At 35.0% G+C, this 17,638-nt stretch overlaps 1 protein-coding gene and 1 pseudogene across 10 annotated transcripts in view; both read left to right on the top strand.

The window, feature by feature from the left end:
• STAU2 (staufen double-stranded RNA binding protein 2) overlaps nt 1-17,638 on the top strand; it is a 307,654-nt gene that overhangs the window by 13,453 nt on the left and 276,563 nt on the right. For 3 of the 10 annotated variants that reach the window (XM_089898567.1, XM_089898572.1, XM_089898574.1), the window contains exon 3: nt 6,336-6,396. The exons of 5 other annotated variants lie outside the window; for them this stretch is intronic. In XM_089898567.1, coding sequence (XP_089754693.1) covers nt 6,336-6,396 — 61 coding nt within the window. Of the gene's footprint in view, nt 1-6,335; nt 6,397-13,303; nt 13,434-17,638 lie in introns of all 10 variants that reach the window. 2 more of the 10 variants (XM_089898568.1, XM_089898569.1) reach the window with 1 other exon arrangement.
• Nucleotides 7,760-7,852, top strand: LOC115803734 (U6 spliceosomal RNA; annotated as a pseudogene).

Consider the following 17,638-nt stretch of genomic DNA (forward strand, 5'->3'; position numbering starts at 1 on the left):
CCTTCTATTGCACCAGTTTACAGTAGAGCCTGGAAGTTGTTTACAGGCTGTGGTGCGAGGAGGAATCAAAACAGAGCCCAATTTTGTTCGGATTAGGAAACAGAGATAAGAGTTTAGGAAGGCCAAGGTGGTGGTTAGAATTGTAGGTCAGAGTACTGGAGAGAAGGGAGCTTTGGGGGAGAGTGGCGAATATATGTTAAGGAGTACACTCAAGCACATGCGCATTCTGGAGAGCTGCAGAGGGTTCTTCTTGAGTCTTTGGCTCAGTTCTGATCTGTAGATGCATGGCAGGACCTACTCAAAGTCAGGGAAAGAACTACTGGAAAGCAGTAAGAAAACGGTTCCTGGAGCTCACCCAAAACTGGGACTAGTTTGTGTCTCCATTACCTAGAGTGTAAATACCTTGTAATACATAGGGCATTGGAAAGAGTCTTCAGAAGGCTCCAAGTTATCCCAAGTAATTTAACTGTGCACCAGAATAAAGTCCAACACTGTATAGAGGAATACAACACAATTCAGAACCCAACAATGTAAAATTCCTAGTGTTTGTCATCCAATTCAAAATTAAAATGCTTGCCTCACCTTGAATAAGGGATAGAGCATCTAGACAGAAGATCAGTAAGGAAATAGAGGACTTGAACAACACTATAAGCTAATTAGACCTAACAGATACATACAAAGCATTCAGCAACAGCAACATACAAATTCCTATTAAGTAGACATAAAGCATTCTCCAGGAATAGGCCATATGTTAGGCCACAAAACAAGTCTCAATATGTTTTGAAAGATTGAACTCATACAAAGTATCTTCTCTGTTCACAGTGGAATGAAGCTAGAAATCAGTGACAGAAAGAGTACCCAAAACCTCAACAATATGTGGAACTTAAACAGTACACTGTTAAATAACCAAGAGGTCAAAGAAGAAATCATAGGGGAAATTAGAAAATAATTAAAGACAAATGAAAATGAAAACACAATATACGATAATGTATGGGATGCAGTGAAAGCAGTGCTCAGAGGGAAATTTATAGCATTAAACACCTACATTTAAAAAGAACGACCTCAAACAAATAACCTAACTTTTCACCTTAAAAGAACTAGAAAAAGAGCAAAATTAAACCCAAAGCTAGCCGAAGGAAGAAAATGATAAAGATTAAAGTGGAGATAAACAAAATAGAGAATGGGAAACAATATAGGGAATCAGCAAAACTAAAAGTTGGTTCTTTGAAAAGATAACTAAATTGACAGATCTTTAGCTAGACTGACAAAAAGAGCAAAGACGAATATAACTAAAATCAGAAATGAAGGTAGGTACATTACCATGACCTTAAAGAAATTAAAAAGATTATAAGAGAGTACTGTGAACAACAATTTGGATAACCTACATGAAATGGACAAATTTCTAGAAACACAGATTACCAAAACTAACTTAAGAGAAATAGAAAATATCAACAGCCCTATAAGAAGTAAACAGATTGAATCAGAAAAAAAAAAAAAAAATCCCAGGACTTGCCTGGTGGCACAGTGGTTAAGAATCCTCCTGCCAATGCAGGGGACACGGATTCGAGCCCTGGTCTGGGAAGATCCCACATGCCGCAGAGCAACTAAGCCCATATGCCACAACTACTGAGCCTGGGCTCTAGAGTCCACGAGCCACAACTACTGAACCCACAAGCCACAACTATTGAAGCCCGTGCACCTAGAGCCTGTGCTCTGCAACAAGAGAAGCCACTGCAATGATACACCCGCACATGCCTCAACGAAGAGGAGCCCCCGCTCGCCGCAACTTAGAGAAAGCCCACGTGCAGCAACGAAGACCTGTTGCAGCCATAAACAAACAAACAAATTTATTTAAAAAAAATCCCTCCCAAACAAGGAAAAGTCCAGGACCAGATGGCTTCACTGATGAATTCTACCAAACATTTAAAGAAGAATTAGCACCAGTCCATCTCAAACTCTTCCAAAACATAGGAGAGGAGGCAATACTTCCTAATTCATTGTATGAGGCCAGTATTACTCTGATACCAAAGCCAAACAAAGACACCAGGGGAAAAAAAAACAACTACAGATCAATATTCCTTATGAATATGATGCAAAACCCTTCAACAAAATACTAACAAACTGAATCCAACAATACATATAAAGGATTATACACCATGACCAAGTGGGATTTATTCCAGGAATGCAAGAGTGGTTCAGCATAGGAAAATCAATCAGTGTAATACACTGCATTAATAGAACAATGGAAAGAAACCCTCACATGATCACCTTTCTGTATCAGTTGATACAGAAAGCATTTGACAAAATCCAACACCTGTTCATAATAGAAACACTCAAAAACTAGGAATAGAAGGGCACTTCTTCAGCATGATAAAGGGCATTTATGAAAAACTCACAGCTAACATCCAGTTCGATGGTGAAAGACTAAAAACTTTCTCCTTATGTTCAGGGACAAGGCAAGGATGCCTATCCTCACCACTGCTATTCAACATTGTACTGGAAGTTATAGCCAGAGCAGTTAGACAAGAAAAAGGAATAAAAGACATCCAAATTGGAAGGAATAGGTAAAACTATTTTTATTTGTAGATGACATGTTACCATGTATTGATATATAGAAAATCCCAAAGAATCTACAAAAAACCAAATAGAGCTAACAAATGAATTCAGAAAAGCTGTAAGTACAAGATCACACAAAGTACAACTGTGTTTCTGTATACCAGCGGTATAGAATCCAAAAAGGAAATTAAGAAAACAGTTCCATTCATACTAGCATCTAAAAGCATACAGGAATTGAAAGACCTGTACTCTGAAAACTGTACAACACTGTTGAAAAATATTGAAGAAGACCTAAATAAATGGAAAGATATTTTGTGTTTATGGATTTGAAGACTTAACATTAAGATGGCAATACTATGCAAAACAGTGTACATATTCAATATGATGTCTATCAAAATTCCAGTGACCTTTTTTGCAGAACTTGAAAAGCTGATCTTCAACTTACGGAATTTCAGTGGGCCAAAATAGCCAAAACAGTCTTGAAAGAGGACACAGTTGGAGGGTCCATACCTCCCCCATTTCAAATCATATTGTAAAATTACAGTAATCAAAACAGTGTGGTTCTGGCATAAGGAAAGAGGTATAGACCAATGGAATAGAATTGAGAGGCTAGAAATAAACTAATACATATATAGCCAACTGATTTTTGACAAGATTGCCAAGACCACTCAATGCAGGAAAGAATAATATCTTCAACAGATAGTTCTGGGACAACTGGATATCCACATGCAAAAGAATAAACCTGGATCCCTACCTCACACCACATACAAAAATTAACTCAAGATGGATCAAAGACCTAAATATAAGAACTATAACTCTTATAACTCAACAGTAAAAAGGCAAGTCAGGGACTTCCCTGGTGGTCCAGTGATTAAGAATCTGCCTTCCAATGCAGGGGATGCGTATTCGATCCCTGGTCGGGGAACTAAGATCCCAGATGCTGTGGGGCAACTAAGCCCCTGTGCACCACAACTGCTGAGCCCACGTGCTGCAACTGCAGAGCCCATGTGCTCTGGAGCCTGTGTGCCACAACTAGAGAGCCCGTGTGCTCTGGAGCCCACATGCCACAACCAGAGAGAAGCCCACACACCACAACTAGAGAGAAGCCTGCATGCTGCAACGAAGAGCGCACGTGCTGCAACAGACGATCCTGCGTGCCGCAACTAAGATCCGATGCAGCCAAAAATAAATGAATAAATATTAAAAAAAAAAAGACAACCCAACTAAAAATGGGTAAAGGACTTGAATAGACAGTTCTCCAAAGAAGATGTACATATGGCCAACATGCACATGAACAAATACTCAACCTCATTAGTAATTAGGGAAATGCAAATGAAAACCACAATTAGTACCCCTTCAGGCTCACTAGGATGGTTAGATTCAAAGAGACCAACAATAACAAGTGTTGGTGATGATGTGGAGAAATCAGAACACCTGTACAGTGCTGGTGGGAATGTGAAGTGTTTCAGCTTCTGTGGAAAACAGTTTGGCAGTTCTTTAAAAAGTTAAACATACAATTACCATGCAATTCCACTCTAGGTGTATACCCAAAAGAATTGAAAACAGGTACTCAAATATAGGTGCACACATGTTCATAGTAACACTATTTACAATGGCCAGTTGGTAGAAGCAGCCCAAATGGATAGGCGACTGGGTAAACAAATTGTGGTATAAACACACCATAGAATATTATTTAGCTGTAAGAAGAGATGATGTACTGATACATAGTACAATGTGGTGAAGCTCAAAAACATTTTGCTAAGTGAAAGAAGCAGACACCAGGGTCACATATTGTCTGATTCCATTTATATGAAGTATCTAGAATAAGTAAATCTGTAGAGACAGAGCACAGGTTGGTTGTTGTCAGGTCCTGGGGGTAAGGAGAAAAGGGGAGTAACTGCCTAGTGGGTACCGAGTTTATTTTGGTGTGATAAAAATGTTTTGGAACTAGGTAGAGGTGGTTGTACAACATTGTGACTGTACTAAATGCTACTGATGTCTTCACTTGGAAATGGTTAATTTGATGTTATGTCAATTTCCTTTCAATTAGAAAATTAAAATGCTTGCAAAGAAGCATGAAAATATGACCCATGACTAGGGTAAAAAAAGATCAATCGATAGAAAGAGACCCAGAAATGACAATGATGATTGACTTAGCAGACAAAGCTGTCAAAAGAGTTGCAACTAGTATGCTGTCAGTGTTCAGGAAGGGAGAAGAAAATAGGAAAATGAAGAGAATAGAAATAAAAGATACAAAAATATGCTTAAATGGAAATTCTAGAAATGAAGAATGTAGTACCTGAAAGAAAAAGATACTTGATGGAATTAATAGCAGATAAGACACTGTAGAAGAAAAGATAAGTGAGCTTGAATACGTAGGAATAACAACTATCCAAAATGAAGCACAGAGTGAAAAAACTGAAAAAAAAAAAAAAAAAAGAACAGCATCTGTGAGCTGTTGGATAATATATAGTCTAAGATAAATGAATTAGATTCTCAGGAGAAGGGAGGAGGAACAGGAAAATATTAGAACAAATAATGAATGAATATTTTCTGTGTTTAGTGAACTAAAAATAACCCCCCAAAACAAAAAAACTATAAACTCCATAGATTTGTAAAGCTCAATGAATCTGATTTGAAAGAAACATTTAAAAACCCACACTAAGGCACATCATAATCAAATGGCTGAAAATCAGTGATAGTGAAAGGAAATCTTAAAAGCAGTCAGGAAAAAAAGGCATGAACAGAGAAATAGAGACAAGAATGACAGAGTTTTTGTTGGACACTGCAAGCCAGAAAAGAGTGGAGTGACATTTTTCAAAGACTATAAAATACTTGTCAACTTTGGATTCTGTTCCCACTGAAAATGCTTTCCGAAAAGAAGTGACTTGTCATACAAAGGAGCTTATTTACAAAACAGAACTAGACTCACAGACATAGAAAACAAATTTATGGTTAGCAAAGGGGAAAGGCAGGGGAGGGATATATTAGGAGTTTGGGAATAACAGATACACACTACTATATATAAAATAAACAACAAGGACCCACTGTATAGCACAGGGAACTATATTCTATATCTTGTAATAACCTGTAATGGAAAAGAATCTGAAAAAATATAGATATATAACTAAATCACCTTGCTGTGCACCTGAAACTAACACAACATTGTAAATCAACTATACTTCAATAAAATAAAAATTTCAGAGGAAACAAAAAAGTGACTTTTTAATTTTTTTAAATTTTTAATTGTGGTAAAATATATTTAACATAAAATTTACCATTTTAACCATCTTTTTAAAAACTAATTTGTTTTTTTTGGCTGCATTGGGTCTTCGTTGCTTCATGCAGGCTTTCTCTCTATTTGCGGTGAGCGGGGGCTACTCTTCATTGTGGTGTGCGGGCTTCTCGTTGCTGTGGCTTCTCTTGCTGCAGAGCACGGGCTCTAGGCACACAGGCTTCAGTAGTTGTGGCACGCGGGCTCTAGAGCGCAGGCTCAGTAGTTGTGGCGCATGGGCTTAGTTTCTCCGCGACATGTGCGATCTTCCCAGACCAGGGCTGGAACGCGTGCCCTCTGCGTTGGCAGGCGGATTCCCAAGCACTGCGCCACCAGAGAAGTCCCCCCATTTTAACCATTTTTAAGTGTATGGTGGCACTAAGTAGCTGAACAGTGTTGTATAACCATCACCGTCACCAACACCCATCTGCAGAACTTCTTGATATTCCCAAACTGAAACTCTGTACCCATTAAAACACTAACTCCCCATTCTCCAATCCACCAGCCCCTGTCAACCACCATTCTACTTTCTGTCTTGATGAGTTTGACTGCTCTCAATATCTCATGTAAGTGGAATTGTACAAGTCCTTTTGTGACTGGCTTATTTTACTTAGCATAATGTCTTCGAAGTTCATTCATGTTATAGCACGTGTCACAATTTCCTTTTTAAGGCTGAATAATATTCCATTTTATATATATACCACATTTTATTTATTCACTCATCCATTGGTAGACATTTGGGGTGCTTCCACCTTTTGGCTGTGTGAATAATGCTGCAGTGAACATGGGAGTGCATATATCTGTTCAAGTCCCTGCTTTCTGTTATTCTGGGTCTATTTTTCCAGGAGTGAAATTGCTGCATCCTATGGGAATTCTGTGTTTAATTACTGTTTTCCGTAGTGGCTACACGATTTCACATTCCCACTAATAATGAACAAGGGTTCCAAGTTCCCCACATCCTCACCAATACTTATTTTTTCCCTCCCTCCCTTCCTTCCTTTCTTTTTTTGGTAATGGCCATCTTACTAGGTGTGAAGTGGTATCTTATGGTTTTCGTTTGCATTGCTTTGATACTAGTGATTTTAATATCTTTTCATGTGCTTGTCGGCTGTTTGTATATCATTACTGGAGAAATGTCTATGCAAATTCCTTACTCAGTACTCCCCCACTACAAGAAAAATTATAAAGAATGTCCTTCAGGGGCTTCCCTGGTGGCGCAGTGGTTGAGAGTCCGCCTGTCGATGCAGGGGACACGGGTTCGTGCCCCGGTCCGGGAAGATCCCACATGCCGTGGAGCGGCTGGGCCCGTGAGCCATGGCCGCTGAGCCTGTGCGTCTGGAGCCTGTGCTCCACAACGGGAGAGGCCACAACAGTGAGAGGCCCGCGTACTGCAAAAAACAAAAACAAAAACAAAACAAAACAAAACAAAATGTCCTTCAGGCAGCAGGAAAATGAAAAAGATGCAAAAAGCAGAAATGGTAATTACTTGGGTAAATGTCTAAGTTTTTTTTTATTAGTTTAACCTTTCTAAAAGGTAATTTATTGTTTAAAGCAAAAATATGAAGGTACTGTGTGGCATTTACATAAAATTACGATGCATAATAACAGTAGCTTGAAGGTTGAGGGAGAAAGGGAAGGATGTTATTAAAGATTCTAATGCCCTTGATTAGGTGGTATAATATAAAGGTAGACTATGATAAGTTAAAGGTATATATAATAAACTCTAAAGCAGTCAGTAAAAGAGCAAAACAAAAAGTTATAACTAATAAGCCAAAAAAAGTAGATAGAATTGAATATACAAAATAATTAAGCAGAAACCACGAAAAGATGAAGGGAACAAAGACCAGATGGGAAAAATATAAAATAAATAGCAGGATGATAGGCTCAAACCTAATGATATGTATAATCACATTAAATGTAGATAGTCTAGTGTTGCTTCAGCAGCACATATATTAAAATTGGAATGATACAGAGAAGATGTACAAATATGACACATAAATTTGTGTAGCGTTTGATATTTTAAAAAAAGTAAATAGTCTGAACATCCCAATTTAGAGGCTGAAATTGGATTAAAAAGCAAGACCCAACCATATATTTGCCTGTAAGGAATAGTAACCATAAACACAAATAGGTTAAAAATAAAATAATGAAAAAGACATAACATGCTAACTTAGTTGAAAGAAACTTGGAGTTTCTTTAATAAAACTTGGTTTTATTAATATCAAAATAGATTTGAGAGCAAGGAATATTTATTACCTGGTAAAAATAAGATCATTTCATAACAATAAAGGGATCAGTTAATTAAGAGGACATACCAATGCTAAATATTTATGTACCTAAGCTCAAAACAAATGAAGCAAAAACTAATAGAAATTCAAGGAAACATTCACAATTATAGTCAGAGATTTCAGTAACCCCTCTCAATAATTGATATAACAAATGGACAGAAAAATTACAAAGATATAGTTAACTTGAGTAACACTGTCAACGTGACCTGGCTGCATTTACAGACCACTTTACTCAAGAAGAGCAGAATACACATTTGTTCAGAAGTTCACACAGAACATTTACCAAGATAGACTATATTCTGGGTCATAAAACAAGTCTCAATAAATTCAAAAGGATTCAACTCATACAAAGAATCTTCTCAGATCACAGTGCAGTTAAATTAGAAATCATTAATAGAAAGATCCTTGGAAAATCCCCAATATTTGGAAATTAAATAGCATGCTTATAAGTAATTCATGGTTAAAAGAAGAAATCAAAAGGGAAATTATAAAGTATTTTAAATTGAGTAGGAACAGAAGCACAACGTATTAGAAGATGCTGTGAAAACAGTACTCAGTGGGAAATCTGTAGCTCTAAATATCTATACTAGAAAGGAAGAAAGGTCTCAAATAAATGACTTTAATTTCCACCTTAATAACGTAGAAAAGAACAGATCCCAAAGGAAGCAGAAGGAAATAAGAGATGATCTGAATAACGCTATATGTAGTAAAGATACTGAAATTTGTACTTAAAAAATGTTCTCACAAGGAAAACTCCAGGTTCAGATAGTTTCACTGGTGAATTGTACTAAATACTATAGGAAGAGATAATATCGATTCTACACAAACTTTTCAAAAATATTTGAAGCGGAGGGCATGTTTTCCAAAGACTTTGATGTCAGCATTACTGGGATACCAGAACGAGACAAAGACATTCCAAGGAAACTACAGAACAATACTGCTCACAAACATAGATGTACAAAATCTAAATAGAATTTTAGCAAATCAAATTCAACAAAATTTTAAAAGGATATTATGTCATGACCATGTGGGGTTTATCCCAGGAATGTAAGTTTGGTTTAACATTCAAAAAAATCAAATAATATATGTAATTCTCCACATTAATAAAGTAAACAGTAAAAAGCACACAGTCATTTCAATAGATGCAGAAAAATCATTTTGACTAATCCAGTAACCATTTTAAAAAAGCCTTCAGTAAACCAGGAATAGAAATGAACTTCCTCAGTATGAAAATGGGCATCCATGACAAGCTTTGTTGGCTGATATTGTACTTACTGGTGGAAAGATTGAACACTTTTTTTCTAAAATTAGAAACAAGTTAGAGATGTCTACTTTCATCAGTCCTATTCAGCATTGTCCTGGAGGTTGTAGCTAGTGCAGTAGGGCAAGAAAAGGAAATACATGGTATTCACGTTGCAAAGAAAGGAATAAAACTGTCCTAATTCACAGATTACCTGATTTTCTATGGAGAAAATTTGATGGACTTCTGCTAGACCTAATGAACAAGTATAGGAAGATTGAAGGATACAAGATCAATATGCAAAAATTGGTTGTACTTCTATACATTAGGGAACAATCTGAAAAAAAACCCATTTACAACAGTATCAAAAATATGAAATACGTATATGGATAAATACAACAAAGTAAGTTAAAAGAATATTTATGTTTAGTAATATAAAATACTGCTGAAATGAAAGGATACCTAAGTAAATTGAGAGATCCATTTGATCCTCATTATTCATGTATTCTGTATTTGTGAATTGGTCTATTGCTAAAACTTATATGTAACCCCAAAATAATACTTGCAACGCTTTTGTGATCATTTGCTGACACCTGCAGAGTGGTGAAAAATTTGAGTTGCCCTTTGTGCGCAATCTGAACTGAGGCTGAACAAGGTGACAAGGTGACACTCTGCTTTCTTGTTTCAGTTCTCCTGCAATAAGCAAGCGTCCTTTTCTCGGTTTATTTAGTGCCACATTTTTCACATTTTTGTGCTTTTTGTTGGTGATCTGGCTGTTTAAAATGGCCCCCAGGCATAGTGCTGAAGTGCTTTGTAGTGTCCCTAAGCACAGGAAGGCTGTGGTATGCCTTAGGGGTAAGATGTATGTGTTTAGATAAACTTCATTCAGGCAGGAGTTACTGTTGTGAGTTCAATATTAGTGATTCAACAGTATATATTAAATAAGGGATTTTAGCCAGAAACACACATAAAACAGTGTTATTTATTAATTGACTAACAAAAATGTTATGACCAAGGGCTTACAGGAACCTAACCTTTTATTTCCTCAGAAGCAGTGATTCAGTATTTGACAGTTTACTGTTTGCAGGAACATTAAAAACATAGCTATCATATCATCATCTCAATAATGAGAATTGACTATATGTCATGTACGCAGGTTGGAAGGCTGAGCTTTGTTAAAATTTCACCACATTAATCTGTAAATTCAGGGGAATTCTGTTCTAATCCTTGAAGGCATTTTTGCCTAAAATAATTTCACATGGAATTGCAAGAACTTAGAATATCTAAAACAACTTTGAAAAAGAACAGTACTGGGGAGCCAACACTGCCTAATTTCAAGAATTTTTATAAAGCTATGGTAAAAATTGCATTTGCATAAAAATGGACAAACAGATCAATGAAGCAGAATAGGTAGTCCAGAAATAAACATACTTACATATAGATAACAGATTTTTGACAAAACCACAAAAGCAATACAGTGGGGAAAATATAGCCTTTTCCACCAATAGTGCTTGAACATTGGATATCAATATACAAAAACTGAAATTTAATCCATACTTTGCACCATGTAGAAAAATTAATTCAAAATGGTTCAGAGACCTAACTTTGCAACCTAAAGCTTCTAGAAGAAAACACAGGAGAAAATCTTTGAGACCTCAGGTAGGTAATGATTTCTTAGATACAACACCAAAAGCACAATCTATAACTGAACAAATGGGTACATTAGACATTATTAAAATTAAAGTCTGCTCTTTGAAAGACTTGGTAAGAGAATGAAAAGAGACGCCACACCTACTAGAGAATGGATTTGAGGATATGGGGAGGGGGAAGGGTAAGCTGTGACAAAGCTAGAGAGAGTGAGAGAGAGAGAGAGAGAGGGAGGGAGGGAGGGAGGGAGAGAGAGAGAGAGAGAGACAGACATGGACATATATACACTACCAAACGTAAGGTAGACAGCTAGTGGGAAGCAGCTGCATAGCACAGGGAGATCAGCTCGGTGCTTTGTGACCTCCTGGAGGGGTGGGATAGGGAGGGTGGGAGGGAGGGAGATGCAAGAGGGAAGAGATATGGGAACATATGTATATGTATAACTGATTCACTCTTATAAAGCAGAAACTAACACACCACTGTAAAGCAATTATACTCCAATAAATATGTTAAAAAAAAAAAGAAAAGAGACACCACATACTGGGAAAAATTTTTTGCCAAGCATATTCCTGATTAATGACTTGTATTTAGAATATACAAAGAACTTCAGATAAAACAATAAGAAAAAGAAATGACCTAATTAAAAATATTCAGATAGACACTGTACTTCATATATATATATATATGTATATAATGTAGATAACATATAAACAAATGAAAAGATGCTCAACGTTATTAGCTTTGAGGGAAATGCTAATTAAAACCACAATGAGATACCATTGCACACCTATTAGAATGGCTAGAGTTAAGGAGACTGACCGTACCAAATGTTGGTAAGGCCATACTATGTTTTAGCAGTGTTTAAATCCCAAGGCGGCTTCACTTGGAAAAGTCAGAGATTGTAGTCATGACACTATGGTCTGCTTTGAATCAAGTCCTTGGGCATCTTTCTGTCAGAACCTTGGTACATACTTTAGAAAGGACAACAGTAATTAAGAGTCTAAGACTTAACACTGTAAACTGTTTACAGCATTTGGTATGGCTTTGTAGAATAATTTTTTAGGTATAAAAGTTATGCATATTCAAAAAAAGTAAAAACAAAAAGGTGAAACAATGCAGTACTTCAAAGCAGAAAGTGAACACCCCCCTGCTGCCAGTCCCGCTTCTTTAATACATGCACATGTTTGATTTAAAGAAAATAAAAATAAGATTAGACAATGAGCTGTTACAGCTTTTTTCATTCAACATTTTGTAATGTTTTCCCATGTCACTACATCATTCTTTTTTCAAAGCTGCGTAGTCCATTGTAGCTTAGGTAGCCAGTCAATTATTGATGGATAAATATTTAGGTTGTTTATAGTTCTTGTAGTTACAGTCTTGCTATGTAGGTTGTCATTGTTTATCTTATGCAAGTCTTCCTGCAGTATGAATTACCTAGACGTACAATTTCTGTTTTAAAGATAGATGCAATTGAAAAACTTTAATCAATATTCCCAGATTGCCTGCCAAAAATTTGTACTTATTTATGTTTGTATTGATAGAATTTGCACCCATTTTCACACATCCTTGTCAGTACTTATATGATTTTTTTTTCATTTTATCAGTCTAATGGGGTAAATTATATCTCATTGGAATTCAAATTTTTATTTCTTTAAACACTAGCTTTTTGAACAGATGTGTTTACTCAATACATTATATGAATTGATTGTGCATTTTTTTTGTTGGATTTAAAAAAAAAATGATTTATGTCATCTTCATATTTTATGGATTTTATTTTTATCCTCTTCACTTTTTCTTCACATGTTACAAGTATTTCTTCCCTAGTTTGTTGACTGTTTTTTAGTGTCATTCATGGTGTGTTCTGCTCTATAGAGGTTTTACATTTTTTGTGTTGTTAAATCTGTCAGTTTATCCCATTATGTCTTTTAGGTTTCTTATCTAGAAAAGCCTTCTATGTTACAGGATTATGACAAATATTTAGCCAAGTTTTCTTGTGCTTTTGTCATATTTTTATATTCTGCATTTGAATACTTTTGGAATTTATTTTTGTGTCTATATGAGATAGGAACTTTAATTTTTCTTAATTAACAGACAATTATAATAGAGCAGTTTGATCCTTGGGTGGTGATTTTGCTTGGACCACCTTAGGTTATGGTCTAATTTGAAGTTATAAGGGTTGTTTTAGTTACAGCTATGGACAGACAGTTATATTTCTGCTAGAAGGCGAGAACCTGTGGAAGGTAAATTCCTTGCTTTTTTGACTCTGTTTTCTTTCTTTTTATTTTACTTGGGAATTAGGAAGAGTCCCTTCCAATAGCAGGGAATAGGGAAAGGGGAGCCAGCAAAGAGACATAGAAACTGTGTCCAAGTCATTTTCTGTGACCAGGGATGGAAACGGATTCTTCTGTGGAGATACTTGGCTCGGCAGGTGAGGTAGACTATGATTTACTAGCAACAGCTCTGGCCGTGATTTAACTACCTTAAAAATGTTGCTACTCTAAGTTCTGGCTTAGGAAACTTGGTGTTTTGGTGGATTCTGGTCACACAGTTTTTTCTGCTATATCCTATTCTGCATTTATAGTCTGCTAATGATCTACTTGAATTTGCCAGAATGTGATGTGTTTATTGTGCTTTCTCCTGCATGTGTGCTCTGGAAAAGCCTGGACTGTCTTTCTCTCTTTCTTCCTTGCTAACTTGGTGAATGCCTACTTTCCTTAACTAATCTAATCAGCACCTCTTGAAACGTACCTTGCAACACCCCGTTCACCTAAGGAGTCCCTTCTAACAGCCTTATTATAGAACTTTTCATGTTGTAGTTTAGTGTATTTGTTTCTTGTATGTGTCTGTTTTTCTACCAGACTCTGAGCTCCTTTGGAACAGGGATTTTGCCTGTTAATTGAAAACTGTGAACTGTATTATCTTGGTATATTTTGAAGATTCAAGTCCCACAGAGTCCAGGACATTTTATAAAGATATAAAAACAATCTATCTGAAAAGATTTATGTCTCTGTTTTGCTGAGGGTGCAGGTCCTGTTATTATGAAAAGCTATTTTACCAGTGTTAACGTATCAAAGTTATGGAGAGTTACATGTAAACAAATTTTATATCAACAAAGGTAGAATATTCCCTAACAAAAATATGAGAAATCTTAAATGTAATTTATATCACACTTGGGGATTTTTCAGTGGAAACAAACTTAATATGTTATAGTAAGCCGAAAAAATAATAAATACATTAAAGAAGTATATTTGTATGAATAAAATCAACTTATCCTAACGAACATTTTAACTCAGAATATTTTAACTTAGGAAGCCATGAAAAAAGTTTATAAAGTATCTCTGTATGCATATTTGATGATAGTGTGCTTTAACAGATTACTTATAAGCAGAATAATAATGCATTCTTATTGTTAACAGTATCTTACGTCATTTCATTCAACCAATACCATAATCCACTAATATAAAAACAACTATTATTTCTGTTTTACTGTCCAGGAAAGTGAGATTTGAGTACTTTCTCAAGGTTACGTAGATATCAATCAGTGGCAGAGATATCCAAAACAGGTTCTTAAATAGATGGCATTTGTTCTCTCAAAAGCAAAGTTTTAGAATTGTGAAATTCATTATCATTAATTTTATTTACTTCCAACTAGGTATCTACTATTCCAGCCACCAAATTGACTTGAAGCCTGTTTCAAAATAGCTTCATTGAGGACATTCTTAAGTCTCTTGAAAATGTATACTTATGCAACAGTGTACATATTTCTCACTTTTTGTACTTGTTGACTTTTCTAAAAAGTAATATATAAATTAAGTTGATAGATCCCAATTTTTTTTTTTTTTTTGCGGTACGTGGGCCTCTCACTGTTGTGGCCTCTGCCGTTGCGGAGCACAGACTCCGGACGCACAGCCTCAGCAGCCATGGCTCACGGTCCCAGCCGCTCCGTGGCAGGTGGGATCTTCTCGGACCAGGGCACAAACCCATGTCCCCTGCATTAGCAGGCAGATTCTCAACCACTGCGCCACCGGGGAAGCCCGATAGATCCCAATTTTTATAGACCAATTTGTTTTATAATTTTGTAGATATTTTGTCAAAATTTTGGTTTAATTTTGATATTACTGCTCTACCATTGATCTCTGTCAAGTAGTTAATAAGATTTCAGATTGAATAGAGGAACAACTATGGAAAATAAAATGTTAATCATTTTGTAAAATAAAACATATGAACTAGAACTAATTATTTTTAAATTTACCAAGTTTAAATGTTTGGGTTTTAGTTATAAAGTTTTATCAAAGTGAGATCTTACATGTATTTTGCACACCTTTCACACCAAAACTTAAATCACACGTTAAATCCATTGTGGGATTTTGTTAATGGATTCCATGAGTCCATTATTGAATTCATGTTATTTTTATGAAGCAGAAAGTTAGAATTAATGGAATATAAGTTTAATACCACGTTATTAGCACTTTCCTTTAAAGAATTTAGATAAGATTTTCTTACCAAGTTTACAGAGCTATAAACATCATTTTAATGACATTTAAACATATTTAAATCCTAGGCTATTAATTTTTATACTGTAAAACATAATATTGTTATATTTTATGTCACATTGTTCTTGCTATGCTCCTAATATTTTTTCCATCATAATAGATGAATATGCAGCATTACTAAGTTATGAAAATTGTTATAGTAGCAGTATAAATGCTATTTTAGTGTTATGCAAAATTGACTCATTTTTACTAGACTTCAGTATTTTCTCATTTTCATTCTTCTTTTGCTTTTTGATATTCAGGTAGCTGTGTTGTCTACTGTACTTGAGTATTTAATGCCATGGTATGCAAGGACCAAAATTGATTATAGTACCAGGTCACCTTATATTTTATGTAATGACTGGCTTTCTGGTACAGTTTATAAAATGTTTATTTGAATGATATACAATGGAATAAGTAAAATGCAGATTTCTTCAACCTCTCTTGACTAATATTCTTTGCCTTTTTTGTGCTGTTCCAAGAAGTAATAATTACTAGGTTTATTTATTTATTTATTTTTGGTTTGTAAGCCGCTTGGAATGGTTTAATTGTAGAATTAGCTGTCAGCTGTATTGGTCCTACAGTTGATTGCTTAGATTTTCTTTTTTAAACTTATGCCTTATTAGGTATTTGTGTAGTATTGTTATAAAATAATTTCTTAATCATAATGATTGTGATCAAGTTATTGTACCAAATTATTAGTCCTGTAGAGGGTATTAAAAAGTTAATTAAAAGTATTAAAAAGATTACTATTTTCTACATTAAATCTTGCCATAGAAAGTTTATAGATGAAGTTCCTAAAATCAGCTATTTCCATTTATTAATGTATTCCCTATATATTGTGACTACAGTTTAATTGAGCAGGAAGTAATCCATTTGCATGTTTTATGCTTGGATTTTAAAGTGTTTTTTAACATTGATTAATGGGAGATGAAAGAAAAACTAAAAAGCGGTTAAATATGTCTGTAAATGAAATGAAGGAAAAATATAGGATAAAATACTGTAGTCTTAGGAAAATATTCTGAAGCTGTAATAAAAATTGTGGTAGAATTTAAAGTACCATGCATTTAAAAATCTTAACCTTATAACAATCTGTGAGTTAGTTAAGTAGGATAGATTATTACCCTTACTTTATAGATAAAGAATAGTAGGCTTAGTAAATTTAAGTAAAAATTATTAAGACATTTCAGGTTAGGGAAGGATTTCTTGAGGCAGAAAAGGCCCAGACCATAAAAGATTGATATTATGCATAAAATAATCAGAAAAAAGGACAGAAGCAGTTCCCAGAAGAGGAAACCCAAATGATCAAAAACAAAGTTTTGTCAAACATCAGATTGTCAGAGATTAAAATGTCTGACTATACTGCATGTTTTCAAGGTTGAAGGGAAATAGTAATTCTCATGCTGCCAGGGGAAGGTAATTTGGTACATTCCTTCTGAGTGCTGTTTGCTAGCGTGTTTTAATTTGTAAGAGTGAAGAATTGGAAACAACCTAAATGTCTACTATCAGTAGGGAGAAGATTAAAAAATTTATGATAAAATATTGTGATGGAAATTATACAGCAGTTAAAAGTAATGCACTGGATCTATGTAAGTTAACTCTCTAAAACATAATGAAGAGTGAAGAAAATAGTGAAAATGATATGTTTTTTATATTTCTATTTATGTGAACTCTAAAACTACATATATCAATACTGTGTATTTTTTCATGGATATGCATGCATTCATATAAATGTATTTTAGAATATCCTGGAGGGATATATTTTAAATTCACATAGTGGTAGTTTCTAGAAAAGATAAAGGGAACTTAACTGGAATGTAATACTGTTTTTTCTTTTTTTTGTTTTTTTTTTTAAAGTAAGACAAAGCAAACATAGAAAGTGTTAATTTCAGTTCTGGGTGATAAGGGCATGGTCATTTGTTAAATTATTCTTTCTATTTCTTTTCAAAGTTTCATTAAAAAAAGAAAAAGTTACTAAAACACCGTAGTTGGGAGAGCTAGTAATTAAACTTAGGACTTGATTCCCAAGTCTAGAGCTTTTTCAATTAATATGTTCCTTCAGAATGAGAAGGAAAAAAAGAAAGATCAAATGATGAAAAAG

Source organism: Delphinapterus leucas, chromosome 17, assembly GCF_059928025.1.
Source record: "Delphinapterus leucas isolate spDelLeu-1000000601 "Yukka" chromosome 17, BTC_Dleu_Yukka2, whole genome shotgun sequence".
NCBI classification, from domain to species: domain Eukaryota; kingdom Metazoa; phylum Chordata; class Mammalia; order Artiodactyla; family Monodontidae; genus Delphinapterus; species Delphinapterus leucas.